General features: G+C 52.3%; 1 protein-coding gene across 1 annotated transcript; it reads right to left on the reverse strand.

The window, feature by feature from the left end:
- Positions 1-732: 732 nt before the first annotated feature.
- Positions 733-1,898, reverse strand: ADIPOQ (adiponectin, C1Q and collagen domain containing; the record flags this gene model as incomplete). The annotated part of the gene is made up of 2 exons (XM_079539839.1): positions 733-1,259; positions 1,685-1,898. The coding sequence occupies 2 exons, from the start codon at positions 1,896-1,898 to the stop codon at positions 733-735; spliced, it is 741 nt and encodes a 246-aa protein (XP_079395965.1).
- Positions 1,899-16,426: the final 14,528 nt, after the last annotated feature.

Raw genomic sequence — 16,426 nt, forward strand, 5'->3', positions numbered from 1 at the left:
AGCCATTCCGAACGACGCAGACAAAGAGGCAGGAGAGTTCTATATTGAGAGAGCACTTTATTGTGATACTCTGTGCAGTGTGGTAATCCCGTGGGGTTTGAGAAGTGCTGCTGTAGGGAGTATTTTTAGTCAAAGCCCTTAATGCTGTCTTGTGCTTGTAGTAATGCCTTAGCTCTGCTGTGTGTTGTATACCTGGGAAGGTGTGGGCTAAAGAGGAGGGAGGACAAACCATGGGTGGAAATCAGAGGCCCTGACAAGGTGGGGAGTGATGATGTCCAAAGCCCGGCCAGCAGCTCCAGCTGTACTCAAGCAGGGAGGTAATGCTGGCTGATACAGGTACCATTGTGTCAACTGGATTCAAGCGACAAAAAGGGGTAAGGTAGAATGTGATATTTAAATGTAACATATATGAAAATCGGCTTTAAATTTAAAAGCAAAGCCGGCCCATCTTGAGAGCGACCATTTCATGATGTGGCCACAGTGCTGTTTGACTTGGGGCCCCGGTTTCCATCAGGAGAGCAAGAGCAGAGGTAGGAGTGAACTCTTGGTCCCACGGAAGTCGCCTGTGTGTCGAGTCAGTGATTTCAGGGGAGATGGAGTCCACCCTGGGCAATGGTGGTCCCCACGTGGTCAGGGGAATTTTCTGGTAAATCGAGTGCAGCTGTAGTGCCGGTGCCCCAGGTGGCAGGTGGGGTTAAATGGCCTTGTCCCCTCCCGTGTAGCCCCCCTGCTCTAATGGTCATCCGTGTCTGGGTACAGGAGGAAGCCCATGAAAGTGGAGTCGTTGATGTTGTCGGCATAGACCCCGTTGTTGTCGCCCTCCCCGTACACCTGGAGCCAGACCTCATCCCCCGAGCTGAGGTGCAGCAGGACGGAGCCGCTCGCTTGGTCGACGTTGTTCTTCTGGAACTGGTCGTAGGTGAAGATCACTGCCTTGTCCTTCTTGTAGAGGCTGACCTTGACGTCCGACATGTAGACCGTCAGGTGGTAGGCGAAGAAGTACGTGCCGGGGATGCTGCAGAGGAACTTGCCGGTGCTGCTGTCGTAGTGGTTCTGCTCGTTGTAGAAGATCTTGGTGAAGCGGATGGGGACGTTGGGGTGGGGGGCTCGCTCTGTCAGCCCCACGCTGAAGGCGGAGCGGTACACGTAGGCGCTTTCACCCTTCTGCCCCTTCATCCCCATGTGTCCTGGAAATCCTCTCGGTCCTTCTGCACCTGTGGCACCCTTTTCACCTGTGTCACCTCTTGCACCTTGTAGACCTGGGAATCAGAATTTGGATTGGAATCTGTTTGTCCTTTTCTGCTACCCTGGTGCCAGAGTTGCAGAGTGGCCCGTGGCATCGTGGCTGCCCAGCAGCATGGAGCCCAGTCTTTCCCCTGTAGGCAGGCTGGGTGACATCTGTGCCCAATGGTGTGGGGCATCACATCCCCGCCCCCCAAGGTGTGCCAAGCTGCTGGTAGCTGTGTGTCTGGGGAATAATTGTTAATTGAAAAAACAGCCATCTATCTATCTTTTGCCATAGGCTGTGTAATCTCTATTGCTGGAGGCATTCAAAAGCAATCTGGACATGGTCAGCCACTGCTCGTGGGATGCACCCACCAGGTGTCATATGTACTGGGCCTGGGGCTCATCCTGGGACTGCCCATGTGCTCCAGCATGTGTGTACCCCAAGCTCCTCACCAACCTGGTTCTCCTTTGTCCCCTTTTTGTCCATCTTTTCCATCCTTGCCATCCCTTCCAGGCAGCCCATTGTGGCCAGGGTGTCCTGGTGCTCCTCCCATCCAGTTGGCACATGACATTTTGGGGTCAGTCTGGTCATCCTGGGCAGCCACCTCTGTGCCATGTAAAGCCAGCAGCAGCAGCAGTGAGCAAACAAGGAAGCCTGCTGAGCTCCTCATGGTGAGTTCCTGAAGTGGATAAGGGTTTTGTTAACTTCAGAGTTTTAAAGGAAGTAGAAGTGATGAAACCCCCCACACCTTCGAATACTAGCAAACTACAGGAGGCTACAGTTTGAATCAACACGCCTGAAGGAAATTAATTCTGTGTACTTCAGTGGCTTTTCTGTGGTGTCACATCCAGTTAGCAGAGCCAGGATGGGGCCTTAATAGCAGCGAGGATGTTGGCCCTGTAGCAAAGCCAGCATGCAGAGAAGCGGGCTGGAGAGCTGCTCTTAGGTGCTCACTGACTGTGCTGCACTGGCATGGTGGGAACTCAGAACTAAGTTGGCAGGTTTGGGGATGCCTGGAAATGGTTTCTGTGCAGAGTTCTGCTCAGTTAGCAGTGATGTGCTTGATCTTCCACCTGGCTGACGGAACAGCTGGTTGGGAGCACAGATTTGCATTCAAATCTCAAAAGCTTTGTTGCTGAAGGGTTGTTTTGTCGCTGTACCTACAGCATGAGTATGCAAACTCATACCCCAGAGTAATGCAAACTTCCTCTTTTTGATTGTATTGAGTTATGGTACTGTTGTTATTTTTCCACCTCAATTGTGTTTTTGGATTGCAAGAGCGCATCTTGCACTGCTTCTGTGTACCACAGAGTCATACTCTTCTTTAATTGAGCTGCTCTGCTCATCAGAGCACATTTGTCTGGAACTGGAGGTGTGGGAACACGCCATGTTCAGCCTGACAAACTGTCCCAAGGCTTTCAGAAACTGATGGGACCTTCACGTGCTTTAGATCAGGCATTCAGGAAATGGATATCTACATCTCTTTGTTGTATTGCCCTGCTCCCCATGCAGGAATTTTTCCCTGGAATAAGATGCAGCCTGTTATGGGGAGCGGCACGCTGAGTAAGAAATGTGAATTACAGCATGGCCACTAGAGTGCCCTAGCTCTATAATTTTTGAGAGAAATGGTATTTCAGAGCAACTCTGTTGCAGAGTTGATTTTGTTTTTTTTCTTTTGTGAACCACTTAAATGTCATATTTTCAGAAGTTGCTCATCTATGGCATAGTGGCTTCAGTGCAAGTTGAATTGCAAAGAGGTTACCGTGAATTTTGTTTCTGGATGTGACAGGGCTTTCAGGAAAGCTTCAGAGCTCTGCACAGTGACCTGATGGGCAGTGCCCTGCACAGGGAACTAAGTACACAGAGCTGGGAGCTCTCCCAGCTGTTGGGCTCCAACACTCCATGGTGGGAAGGAGGCCCCCCTGGGGGCACTTCTGGTGCTGAGAGTGCTGTCCCTACCCTGCTCCATGTACTCCTCACTGCTATTCTTCTTGTTTGGGAAACAGCAATTCTTTGGCATGTGAATGTCAGGGGTGCCTTTTCAGAGAAGTAACGGGTAAACTAAGAAGATCTGGTAGCATTCAGTAAATACAGAGACTGCCACGAGAATTAAAGCTCACATGCATTATTGGAAGCGTGTTCATTTAGCAGCAGAAATCAGAATATCACGTGTAAGAACAATGTCATTCAGAATTGAAGTTTAATGCAGACGCATACATGCACAAACTTGCTTCACAAAATGGTTCAAAAAATGCCATGTGTGCTTTCCACCTCCTCTGGCTCCCTCAAAGGGCGTTAGCTGGGCTCCTGGAGCCCTGTGCTCCTTTAGCAGTGCCTGCAGGCAGCATGGGCAGCACGCTCCTTGCTGCTGTCACAGCACCGAATTGCTCTGGGGCTCAGACCTGGGTAGCACAGATTTGTGCCAAGGAGCAAAGCCAGTGCTGCTGGGGCTCCTTGCAGAAAGAATTGGCTCCAGAGGTGCCCCTGCAGTACCTCCACCAGAGCTATGGATTTGTGTGCTGCCGTTCCTGACTGCTGTAGGTTGAGGAGTTTGGATCTGCAAACAGTGGTTCTGGGAATAAGAGTGTGGGGAGTGTAAAGGAGATGAGCAGTTTTTGGATTAAGATGATCATTATCTCTTCTGAGAATAAGGCTCAGAGAGGAATCTTCAGGTGATGGGGGGGAAAGTTTGTGTGTGGTTCAGTCGAAAAGAAGAACAAAGCCAGTATTTAGGAAGAGGGGAGAAAAGTCATGCTTACCGCTCCTGGAGTCCTGGCTGTTGCTGCAGTCTCCTTAGGAATGGAGTCCGGACAGCACAGCACTGTCCCTAAGGGCACGATGAGCTGTTCGTTAAGATCCTCTATTTTCCATTTGCTGTTGCACTCACTGGCTTAACAGTTGGGTCTTGCCATTAACTTTTCCAGCCGTCACTTGTTTTTGGGGTCACTTACGCTGTTTAGTTCAAAGTGTCAGCTTGTGAAAGTATCCATAAGAAGAGAAAGAGCAGATTGGGAATTTCTAGGAAATGCAAAGAGAAGTGATGTTTTGGGGAAGTCAGTGCCTGAAAGCTGGCTTGTCTGAGGCTCGATTGTTCCAGGTGCCTGTGAACAGCCACTGCTCTGGGTAACTTGGAAGACTTTTCTGCAGCTGATGGAGAAAGGGCGTTTACGGGCTTGTGTTAACACATTCGGATGTGCGTAACTTTTTTTTTTTGTTCCAATGTGTTCATAAATGAATCACTGTGTGAGAAGTTTGTGCTTCTCCTTTCAGCAGCTGGAACTGCTGCTGCACCAAAGAAGGGAATCGCTGGGACGAGGCAGTGCTGGCAGAGCTGCACTGCAGACAGAGCTGGGCAAACAGGCTGCCTCCTGCACGCGGCAGGGCTCGTGGCAATCTGAAAGCTGGATGTCTGGGGGAAGGCAAGGATGTGTGTAATAAATGATTTTCTGATGTATAGGCATGGGATTCAGCTAGGGAAAAGAGTTGTAGAGTTAAGAAACAGGGTGAAACAGGGTGGAGCCATCATTGAGCTGCTTGTTTGCTTTCTTCCCTATTTTGGTTGAGCTATTGGTCCAGCATTTGAAGAATTTGAACTTTTTTTTTTACTTGACAGTAATTTTTCCAGGCAGGGTGAAGATTCAAATCAGTCCTCTCTCATCCAGTAACACAGAGCATAGAACTGGTTGATTAGCTGACTCTCCCTGACTGGGATCTAGGCAGATTTCAGCTCCCAGCCTTCATCAGCCTTATGCTCAGCCTGGCCTTGCTTGCTCTTTTAGGTCCAATCCCAGCCAGCAATGATGGACAGTGGACTGGAGCTTCTCCTTTGAATTAAAAATAAGCTTGGATTTATATATAGCCATCTACAAAAGCAAAGCAGGACGCTCATTGTCAGCCAGGCTTGGCACGGTCTGCACTGCTGCGGCTCGAGGACCGAGGACTGTGCCCCAGGGACGCCTGCTCCGAGCTGCCCTGCCCTGTGCCCTCGTCTTCCCTACCACCCTGGATACAGCACGTACAAGAGACAACAACCCTCGCTTTGCTAAAAACAGCAAACACTGTTTATGTCATCCAGCAGGCAGGCTGACAGGCTGTAAAATGCTATTTTAGTGCAGCCCGTGGCCGGATGGAGCACTGTGCAGGAGCATGGATGCCAATCTGTCAGCCCATCCCATACACACAGATGGGCTCTTCCCATGCTGCGGCAGGTAGCTTGGGCAGGGGCACTCCTGCCAGGCTCTGGCAGCAGCGTGTCCCCTTCCTTGGGATCACATACAAACTTCCCTGGCCCCACGGAGTGCTGCTTGACTCCTGGCAAGGGCCCTTGGCACACTGGTGCTTCTCATGCCAAAAAGGGACATTGTGATGTGTTTGTTCAGACCCTGCCAGCTCCTACCCGCTCCCATGCAGGCTGGCAGCTGAGCCAGGTACTGCTCCTTTCAGCACAGCCCAGTTGTGTCCAGGATTTGTTCTGTGGCAGGGAGCAGAAGACAAAGTCAGAGATCTGGTGTGCAGCATGCCCCCCAGTCCAAACCACCCCACTGAGCTCTCGCAGGATTTGTCCATCCTGTTGCAATGACTGGTGAGGCACTGCCACAGCTGCCCAGGGAGGTGGGATCACCATCCCTGAAGGTGTTCCAGAGCTGTGGAGACGTGGCACTGAGGGATGTGGTCAGTAGGCGTGGTGGGGAGGGCTAGGGTTGGACTTGGGGATCCGAGGGGTCTTTTCCAATCTGGATAATGGTTCTAAGATGCAGTGAGAGCTGCCAACCCTGGCAGCAGGTTATCCTGCTGCCTGAGGCCTATCTGTATCTACTCAAACACATAGTTAAGAGCAGACAAATTATTCATGAATGATTTCTGACTAACGTAAGCATGGAGAAGAGCAGCTTTTTCTGCAGCCGTGAATTTCCTTATTGCCCTGCTAGCTGTGAGTTTTGGACAATAGATGGAGCTAAGAGCCCTGGTGGCCTGGATCCTGTGTGCTGAGCTTTGGCAGTGCCAGAGTGAGGGGCTTTGCTCAGCTCTGAGTGGGGTCAGGTGGGGAAGGCAGAGGGCTGGAGAGTGGCCATGGACATGGATAAACCATGTGGTGGGGATGTGGTTTTGGTGGGAATGCTGGGGCAGCTGCTGGTGGTGCCTGCCAACAACCCAGCCATCCCCGTGCAGTCCTTCCTGCAAGATCACATCCTCCTATCTCTTTTCTTCCTGTTGTGTAAATGTATGGGGGTCATTTTTGGCCACCATCGTTTTTCCATTTGCTCAGGTATCGACCGAGGGCTGCAGGCTCCGGTGCCCTGTGCCATGCATTAGCTGCCTCCCACTCTCTGCAGCACGATCAATGAGATTTTATGGCATGCCTTTTTGGCAGGGTGGTTTGCAGGCACCGGTGAACATCCCTGGGAGCTCTGACAAAGGGAGGCATGAGGGAGTTGCAGCTCTCCCCCGGGCAGCGCTTTGGGCAGCAGGTGGGATTTCGGGTCAGAAACCCATCTGCACCCGGCTTCCTTGTGTTTGGCTCCATTTTGGGACTGACGTGTCAAACCTGGGAGAAGTCACTGGAACAGCTTCAGGCTACGCTTGCCAATGGAAACAGGATGTCAGCTTTTTTCCATGAGGTGGCAGGGTGGTGGAGCATCACAGCGAGCAGGGTCCCAGCGCTGCCCTGCGCTGGCTCACACAGCTGCTGATTCCTTGCTGTGCTTCTGGCACAGGTTTAAGCTTGTTTTGCATCAGTGCAGTGACTCTTTCCATTTAGACTGCCTCGGGTAACGTTGGGCTTAGAGACAGGGCTTAAATCCTTCCACCTTCTCTGTTCTCTTTTCTCTGGCACTTTACTGCATATCACTGCTGTGTCACCCCTCATGTACCGTGGTACATGGTGGTAGGGTGGGTGGCTGGGATACTAGCCTGCTTTCTTTTGGAGCTGTTTACCCAGGGTAGGGCCCTCCTCATCCCTATTGATCCCCTCATGATGGTGTCACTGCAGCCGGGGGAACCTGCATGCCACAGCACAGTGCTGGCACATCCCGCAAACAGCTTTGTAACAGTACTGCAGCCCCATGTAAATAACCCACAACACTGGCCAAATTCAATGATTTTTGCTTCAAAGCACAGTAAGGTGCTAAAGGAGAACAGTGTGCATCTGTCTCCCATTGCTGACAAAGTCTAATGACCTAGAAGCAAGGACAGGGTTAATGACAGGAATTATAAATCTTACATTGTCTGCAAAATGAAATACTATTGTGGAGTATGAGTGATGCATATTTCATCATGGAGCTGTAAAACTGATCAGGAATGAGAGCTGTATGTTTTTGCTTTGGGCTTTTCAGGGTGTAAATCAGCACAAAGCTCCTTGGGAAGTTGTACAGGCTGCTGCATCCGTGACATTTTTGTGGGGTGTATCTTTATGCTCAGGAGAAAGCATTTATGGTTGCTGCAGAGCTAAAGCAAGGCCTATGATGTCTTCAATTATTAATTTTTATAAGTGCTTGTTCTGACTCAAACAGCCGAAACCACACTTTGACCGGCATTAGCAGTAAATTGTTCTATTTTTGCTGGAATCGAATTGCTTTGTTCCTGCTGCAGACCTTCCCTCCCTTTCACAAGGAAGACAATTGAGTGACGAGCCTGTCATGAGTTGCTCTGGCCTATCCCAGTGCTTGGAGTTCTGCTGGTTTGGAAAGCACCTGCTGGCTTCCAGCCCTGCTGTGGCATCTTGTGCCATGCCTGCCAGCAAGCTGGGAAGGCTGAGCAGCGTATGACCACTGCACAGACAGCAGCAGACTTGGTAGGATCTGGGGTGGGTGCATTCAGAGCACAGTGAGCACCACAGTGGGCTGTGCTCAGGTAGAAGCACAGTAGGTAAAGGCTCATTTCCAAGGTGTTTTTCCCTGCGTCGTGGCGTGGTGCTTGGCCACAGGGAAGCCAATGCTGGGAGCCTAAGCGCAGCCTATCTGGGCTCAGCCCTGCATCTGTGCTCACAGGGAGACCCTGCAAGGCTGAAGGCTCCTCTGCTGGAAGGTGTGCTTCCTGGTGCTCCTTTATAGGATTTTAATATGGTTTGCATGTCGGCACGCTGCCCGCAGCCTCCTCGCCGTGCTGTTTTCTGTGGATTAGGTTCAACGGTATAAATTCACCTCTTTTTATACTTATAATCCCTGCGAGAGTAGTGACTTTAATAGAGACTGTTCTTTCTCTCTGCTTTGGCAAAGCAAGTGCCAGCTCCCTGCTGTGCTTCTTCTCAAACGACACAGACGTTCTTCGAATAGCAAAGAGAGGGGGGGGGGGGGGGGAACAACAAAAAAAAACCCTGAGTTGTTTCTTTTTTCAGATGGCTACACACAGCTGAAAAATCCCCTTTCCCTTTCTGACTTGTGTTTGCTCAGTTACTGGGGGCTCAGTGGCTGGGGCACAACCTGCCTCCCACGGCTGTGTGTGCTGCAGCTTGGCTCTGTGTCTGCAAATATTGTCACCCAGCTGCAACGCCACCGATCATCGCTCACAGCTTTGCAAGCTGCTCTGGTTTGTGATGAGCCTGCAAACGTCAACTTACGTTTGTCAGAGATAATCAGGCCACTTCTGTGCACAGTGGCTCCGGCGTCTCTTGTTTGAGGGCTTTCCACCTTCCTCTCGGTGTGCGGTGCCTTTTCCACTGCCTCTAGAAATAATTGACTTGTCTTGGTTGTCTTCTGCATCTGTTTGCCATGGCAAACTGCTGCTGCCCCAAGGCATTGACCTAAAGGAATGCTCTTCTTTCTCTCTTCTGTTCCTTTTACATAGCTTCTCTAGGTTTGCTCGTTGTTCTTGCTCTCCTATGCTGCTCACCTGGTGGCTTTTTCCCCCTTCCTTCTGCATGTTCATAATATGTTATTTGCAGCCCATCTCGAGCAGAACACGAACCAAAAAACATCTGGGTTTCATTTTCCACTTCCAGTTCTAAATGCCAGCACAGATTATTTTACAGTATGATGAGAATTTAAAAACAGGTGGGCTAAGAACCACTGGGGAAAAGATGTGTCCAAGGAACGTGGGTAGGAAGTGGTCTGAGCTGCAGCTCATCTGCATCTGCACATCCCAAAGCTGCTTCTGCAAACCATTGGGGGTTTTGGTTCTGTCCCACCATAGCTTGCTGCCACTCTGGTCTCCCCAACAGGAACTTCAGGGTGGTGGTGTCCCCTGTGCCCTGCTCCCAACTCCCAGAGCAAAGCCTTCAGTTCCCACCTGTCACCACAGACATGTCTATGCTAAGCATGGGGACGTTTCCTGTTTTGCATACTTGCTTGCTCTGAACACAGGGGAAGGATCTTTGTCTTTGAGCCATGTATTTCAACCCTTTCTTCAGGTTCTGTTTCTCAGTGTGTGCATATCAGAGGGGCAAGATGGGCTCACAGCCTCTCTGTGTCACTGAGGACAGCTGGGCACCCATCTCCTGGCACCCACCTCCCAGCCCCCAGTGCTGCAGGCAGCTACAGGAGATGTTCCCCTCTGCCTGCCCTGCAGGCTGGAGAGCAGTGCCTGGCATGCCCTCATGAGGGGTCACCACGCCGCCCAGTTCCTCCACAGCAAAACTCTGTAGTTATTTTCACACTTGTGAAACCAGCCTCACTTCTTGCAGATCCGGCAGCCTGCAGGTAGGATGCTGGTTTAGCCTTGTTGCCATCACTTGCATGCTCCTTCTCACAGCTTCCTGCTTTTCGCTCGGTTTGGGTTTTGCAAACACTTCCCTGCCCTGTTCCTCTGCTGTGGTGTCACCCTGCCTTCCCACCCTTACCCTAAGCCCCCTGCGTGACTCCTGCTCTTTTCCCATGTTCTAGCGATGCCTTCATTCCTGTTACATTTCTAAGCCTGGAAAGAAGGAGTCACAGAGTAATGTGACATCCCTGTGTGTCATCAGCAATTTTGTTGTGTGCCTGCAGTTGTAGTGGAACCAGTTCAGCTACAATTACGCTGGTCATCCGTGGCTGAGGATTTGGTTCCTGAGTGCACGGTCCCACCCAGTTCTGCCTGTGCTGTAAACAGAAGGAAAAGCTGCAAAAAGATGTATTTTGTGAAAACACAGAGGAATGGCATATACCTCAGCCTTTTGAAGTCTGTTGGCCTGTTTCTAGTTCGCTAAAATGACTTTGTTTCTTGAAAGTAAGGAGAGGGCTGGTAGGAGACTGGGCATGGATGCTGGCACCCCTGGGCAGGGAGGGCAGGGTGGTAGCAATGGGGAAGGAAGCAGCTGCAATATTAGATGTGATGTCTTGAGAGGTTTCTCAGCCTCCCTGCATCCAGTCAGCTCAGCCAGGCTCCTACATCTCTGCACACACGTGCACCAGCTGCAGGTAAAGTGATGCTGTGGCTGCTGCTTCTTCCTTCTTTCTGCAGGAGGCACTTTGTGTTGAAATTCTGTGTTTTCCTGACTACATTACATCATTGCTTTCTGTTTGTGCTTTCAGGATTTCATAAGTTGATGGCAGTGCTGCCAACCCCACTAATCCTTCGGGGAGCCCTTTGTGTTATGGCACAGAGCTGCCTGAGTAGCTCTGTTTGCATATCACCAATGGCAGGTGCTGACAGCTGGATGAAGTGCCATCACAGCCACAGCACAGAGCCATTCCCTTTCCTGTGGAAGATGTGTCCCCCAAAATCTTCAGAAGATGGTCACCAACTTTGTTGTCCCAAAAGCTGTGCAAACCACTAACCTGCTGGTCTGAAAAACTGTGGATGTGTGGGAAATAAAACAGAGCCCTGCAAGGAAGCATTTCTTGCCACAGGCCTGGGCTGGAGAACTCTTCTCTCATCCAAGGGAATCCCCCCTGCTTATCCCTGAGCTCCCAGGCTGCTGGCTGTGACCCACGGACGACCTCCTTGTCCAGCAGTGTGGCTGTGGGACGTCTGGTCTGCAGGAAACAAGCTTGTAAAGAATTAACTGCAGGTCCTTGTGGAGAAATACGGGTCCTCATGGAGAGGTACATCCTCCCTGTCCCTGTGCGCTCCTGACAGCTCGCCCAGGAACATCCCAGCTGTGTTCAGTGTTACCCCAGCCACTTTACAGCTTGGACAGGACTGGACTTTTCTTCCAGCAAGATGCCCCTGCTGCAGATATTTAAAGATGTTTCAGTTACACTGTAAACTTAACCTCCCTACAAAGTGGCTTTCAGCTGCTGGCAGGTTCTGTGGCAGCAGCAAAGGCCTCATGTTCCCTACGTGCTGTTCTGCAGCCTCCAAACGCTGCCTTCTTTTCAGCAGAAGAGGATGTCCTTGTTTGCTAGGTTATCAGGGCTGATGGACTTTTCTGGCCTTAAGCATGGTGATCACAAGGCGCTGGGGGAGATAAGTCATTCATATAGTCCGGTTTTGTTAGGTTTTAAAATATACAGGTTCCTCTTTTCCCATTTTCTTTCCCATTTCTTACTTGCAAGGAGCCAAAACCAGCGGCAGCATACATCACCCTGCTGGGATGCCATTTACAGGGATTGTCTGGATGTTAATTGTCTAGATGTGGACACTCACCTGTGTGAAGATAACAAAGGAAATGATGGCTGGATGTGTGCTGGTTTTACGTGAACTGAAGCATGGCATGAGAAGCAAGGCTGGGCTGCTCTCACCTGCCTGCTGATGAATGCACTGCTCTGCTGAGCTGCTAGCAAGCCCAGTTCCAGCCCTCGTTCTGCTCCAGGAGCTGACAGGAGCAAGGTGCCAGCCTGCACCCACCACCTGTGCAGGCAGAAGGTGAGGAAAATCTGGCCAACAGGCTCAGTGCTAAGTCCTTCCCTAGGCAGAATCCTGGCCTCAAGTGAGATTTTTCCTCCTCGTGCTGCAACCCGGTGACACAGAATTTTCCAGCAAAAAAGGGATCCGCCTTTTATTTTTTATTAAGCTGGGGCTGTGTGTAGACTTGCATTTGTAATGTTGTCTGCAAGTGCAATCCGAGACAATTGAACCTTCCTAGTTGTTGCTGGGTACATGCAGTGTGCCAGCAGGGATTAAGATCCCTCCCCATGGCTGTTGCTGCCCAGGGTCTGCCATTTCTCCACCCGTTAAATGTGCCACATTTATTACTGAGTGCTTACATCACAACAGTGAGAGGAGACAAATACAAAACGGGCACAATGAGGCTCTCATAGCCTCCCTTGGCCCCAGGAGCTGGATTGAGCTGGCCAAGGAGGAAACAAACTGGCTTAACTGCTGTTTTTCTTCAGTTTTGCTCAGAAAGTGTACCCAAGGGAATGCGGACAGTAGGAAGCATCTTGCTCTTACGAGGATGCAGCAGGGACAAACCCTGTTTCTTCAGGGCAAAAACTCGGCCACTGGGGTACATGAGTAAACAGTGGCAGCCTTCTGTGGGAGCAGCATGGGACGTGGAGGCTATGGGAGACATGTGGACGTGCCGTGGCATCAGGGATGGTAGAGCACAGTGATGTGACCCATAGGGACAAGCTGGGCAGACTGGCGCTGCCAAATGCAGAGGGAAGCAAGGGAGATGAGTAAAGCTTTCAGTATATAACAGACTGCCACACAGCACAGCAATAAACTGCTCTTCATGCCCTCTGGGAACAGAGGAGAAATTGCACTAACAGAGATTTTGGAAAGAGAGTGGGAGAAGCTCTCCAAGCACAGGGTGATTCAGCCCTGGCAAAGGCGCAGGTTGCGACATGTCCATCAGTGGCTGCTGGCAAGGCAGGGCTGCACGGGGCAGCGAGGGTGGACAAAAGGGATTTGGGCTGGGGGTGCTTCTGATCTCCCACTTCTATAGCTGCTTTCACTGCCCTGAGGCCAGACCTTCGAGGAGAGGTTTCCTGCCGTTGCACAAAGTGCAGCCACCTGTGCAGGTCCACGCGGTGGCAGCTCGGTGTTCATCAGGCTGTGAAAGCTTTAAACAAAGGAATTGAAAATGGGACTGAATATAAATAGAATTCGGGACCACCTCGATATTCCTCTCCAACGAGTTCGCGAGGATTTTGGAGTTTAATAAGAGCACGTTCCTCTTCCAGTGGGGCAGATAAGATAAAGGAGTGCCTGCTCCGCCGCGGTCACCCTGCCATTGCTGCGCTGCTGCGGCGCGGGAGGAGGGCGCCAACAAAGGGCTGGCACGGCTTTGTTCCGCTAAGGAGCGCGGCACAAGGTAGGGATGGAGCCAGGCGAGGCAGCGCCCTGCATCCCCCGCAGCGGATCCGGCCGCCCCCGGGCAGGGTGGGGTAGGTGGGTGAGGTTCCCCGCGGAGTGTATCGCTTCCATTCATCTTCCCGTTCTGTAACGCTTCCAGAGCCGCGGGAAGGCTTCGCTTTTCCGTGGGTGGTCCCCTTCCTTCCTCTGGCAGCGTGGGGTGGGAGTCTGCGAGCAGCGGGAGCGGGGCTGCGCGGTGCCGGGAGGCGGGGGCGTGCAGCTTGCCGGCCGTCTGCGAGCTGCTCTACCGGGGGGCACTGGGGGCTGTGGGGTGGCCGAGGGTCCACGAGTGGCGCGGCAAGGAGTGCACGGGTTCCGACCTGGGCTTCCCGGCAGGGACTTAGCAAACTCAGCCCGGCCTCAGGTCCCGTGGGTCTGGCACGGAGGTTGAAGATGGGTCGGTGCTGCAGGGCTGTGGTTTGGCAGGAGACGGTGCGCTTTGCAAGCGGGACTTGGTTCCTGCTTGCTCAGAAGGGGCGGCAGCTCTGCCAGCGTTCTCTGCGTTTATGATATGGGCAAGCTCACGGGCAAGATCACTTTTGCTTCCCCAAAGGCATGTGGGCAGGGAACGGCGTCGTAGCCACAAAGACATTTCTGGGGGAAGACGGGAAGCTCCCCCCCACCTCCCGCAGCCCGGCCCAACAGGACCCCCGTGCACATCGCCTTGCCCCAGCACCATTCCCAGCGCGGCACGGGGACCTGGCGATGCGCAGCGGCAACAAAGGGGCGGTGGAGCAGGTGCCGGGAGGGCGGAGGCAGGGGCAGTACCGGGGGGGGGGGGGGAGGTTGCAGTACCGCCGCCGGCAGCGCGGCCCCGCAGTGCCCGCCGGCCCGGGTGCGTGCTTGCAGTGCGGGGAGGAGCGCGCCCTGCCCCCGTGAGCGCCGGGCCGCTGGCGAGCGGAATGCGCGCCCGTGAGTATTGCGGGAGCGGAGCCGGTGCGATGGCCGGAGACGGGCGGGACCGCGGGGAGGGAGAGAGATGCGTTCTCGGCGATGCCGCTCGCTGGTGCGTCCTTCCGAGGCCGTGCTATCGATGAGAAGTGCCGCTCTCGCTGGTAGGTCCGTAAGTTCGGGTCCGGGAGCGGCGGCGGTGCCCTGTGCTCAGGGAGGACCGTGCGGCCATCTCCTCCACCTGGTTGGGTTGCTCCCCGTGCAGGCGAACGTGTGTCTGCGAGGCTTCGATATCGTTGTTCCGAGGGCAATTTTTTCTGCGGTCGGAGTAAGCAAGTGTGTGAGTTTGTGGTGGTTGCTGACAGTTCTGTACTGCGGGGACTGGAAATGAACGTGAGGACGAGTCCCAGAATGAGGCTGCCGAGGGTGCGGTAATTAACGGCAGAGGGGATGCAGCTGGTGATGCTCCAGAGCTTTGGCTGCGTCTTTAGTGCTGAGGACGCAGAGCCGGAGCCCACCTGGAGCTGCCCTCCCTGCTCTGCGGTGCTCGAGGTGCGTCCTTCTGCTCTCATGAGCCGCCGGCCCGGGGCACCGGCAGCTGTGTCAGGGAGGGAGAGTGCAGCGGGGTCACGGTCCTCCTTCCTCCTTACAGAAGGGCTGAGCGGCACGTGCAGCCCCAGGGGAAAATGTTTCCCTGTTCTCAGTTTGGCATTTGTAAAGATGACAACGAAAGATCTGACAGTATTGCTTTGATGATGCTGTGTGACATGCGTTGGCCTCTTTCATAGCCCTTGGCGTTGCTGGAAGTATGCAAATCCCAGTTCTGCAAAGGATTAGCAACCAGAGAGTGTTATGAATCGGTCTGTCCTAACACAGCCCTCCTTCAGTTGCTCACCTCCATCCCATTTCTGGAGCTCAGGAGAGATGATGTTGCTGAGCACGGGAAGGAATTCTGCACCAGTGATCATGGTGTGTGCAGAGAACGTTGGAGGTGAATTCCTCACTGCTTCAGGTGTGCCTGGAGTTGGTGCTGCTCAACGATGTGCTTGGGTGTGTGAGCTGGAAATGGTGCCTTTGAATGCTCCTTTAGTTATAATTGCGCTGATTAAAGATCCAGGACATGAAAGGAGGTGCTCTCAGTTTGAAGTGCTCTTAGATATCTAGCCAACGGGAGTCACTGTTATCAGATATGCTCACTGTATAATTAAAAACCTTGGAAAAACTTACTTCAGTCTTTTGTTTATAGATAAAATTCAGGTTCATTGACTTTCTTAGTCACACTCAACCTCTGGTGAGGTGTGAACCACAGAATTATGCCCTGAGTTGGATGGGACCATTGTGTCCAGCAATTGTGCTGCATCAGTTCCTGCTTTAAGGTAATGCTTAAGCACATTGTTATCTTTTATGATAATTTCAGCTCTGCAGTTTACAGAACTGCCGATAACAGGAAGAGGTGTCTGTGTATGGGCTTCCCACTGTGTGCCAGTAGGCTGCACGTGCTTCTCCAGTTGTGTTTATGGATGGCAGCTTGGGAAAGCTCCTTTGGAGTGTGCACGCGGAATCACAGAACGTCCCAAGTAGGAAGAGACCCATAAGGATCATTGAGTCCAACAGATAATGATGTTATCATCTGCAGACATAGGGTATCATATTTGTTCTTGCAGGTCCTGGGTGGTGCAACCTCTGGCTCAGGTCTGCCCATCCCTTGGCAGCGCCTGGCAAATTCCTGCTGTGCTTCTGCCTCGTGTTGGGTGTCTGAAGGCACAGCCCTGCCAACACGCTGTCAGATGATGCTAAATACTTGCTCATGATCTGCTGCTCACGAGTTACCAGAACCTATATCCTAAAAAAAAACAAAAACAAAAAAAAACAAAACAAAACAAAAAAAACAAGCTGCTCATTCCTGTGTCCTTGTGAAAAAGGGCTTTTTGTGAGATATTTGTTTAGAGTAGAAATTGCACAGACTATCTCCCTCGTGCCAGCAGGATGCTGAAGGGCAGGGAGCCTACGCTTTGTCCCCTCTGCTCCTGTGCCCTGGGTGCCCTTGCTTGGAGCACTGCCTCTGAACAGGACGTGGCAGCTGCTGGGATGCTGAGCTCAGCGCTGTTGCCTTGGTCCTGCTGCCTTTGCAAATGCACAGCACAGCTTCTGAGT

This window comes from Tetrao urogallus (assembly GCF_951394365.1).
Source record: "Tetrao urogallus genome assembly, chromosome: 9".
Taxonomy (NCBI): domain Eukaryota; kingdom Metazoa; phylum Chordata; class Aves; order Galliformes; family Phasianidae; genus Tetrao; species Tetrao urogallus.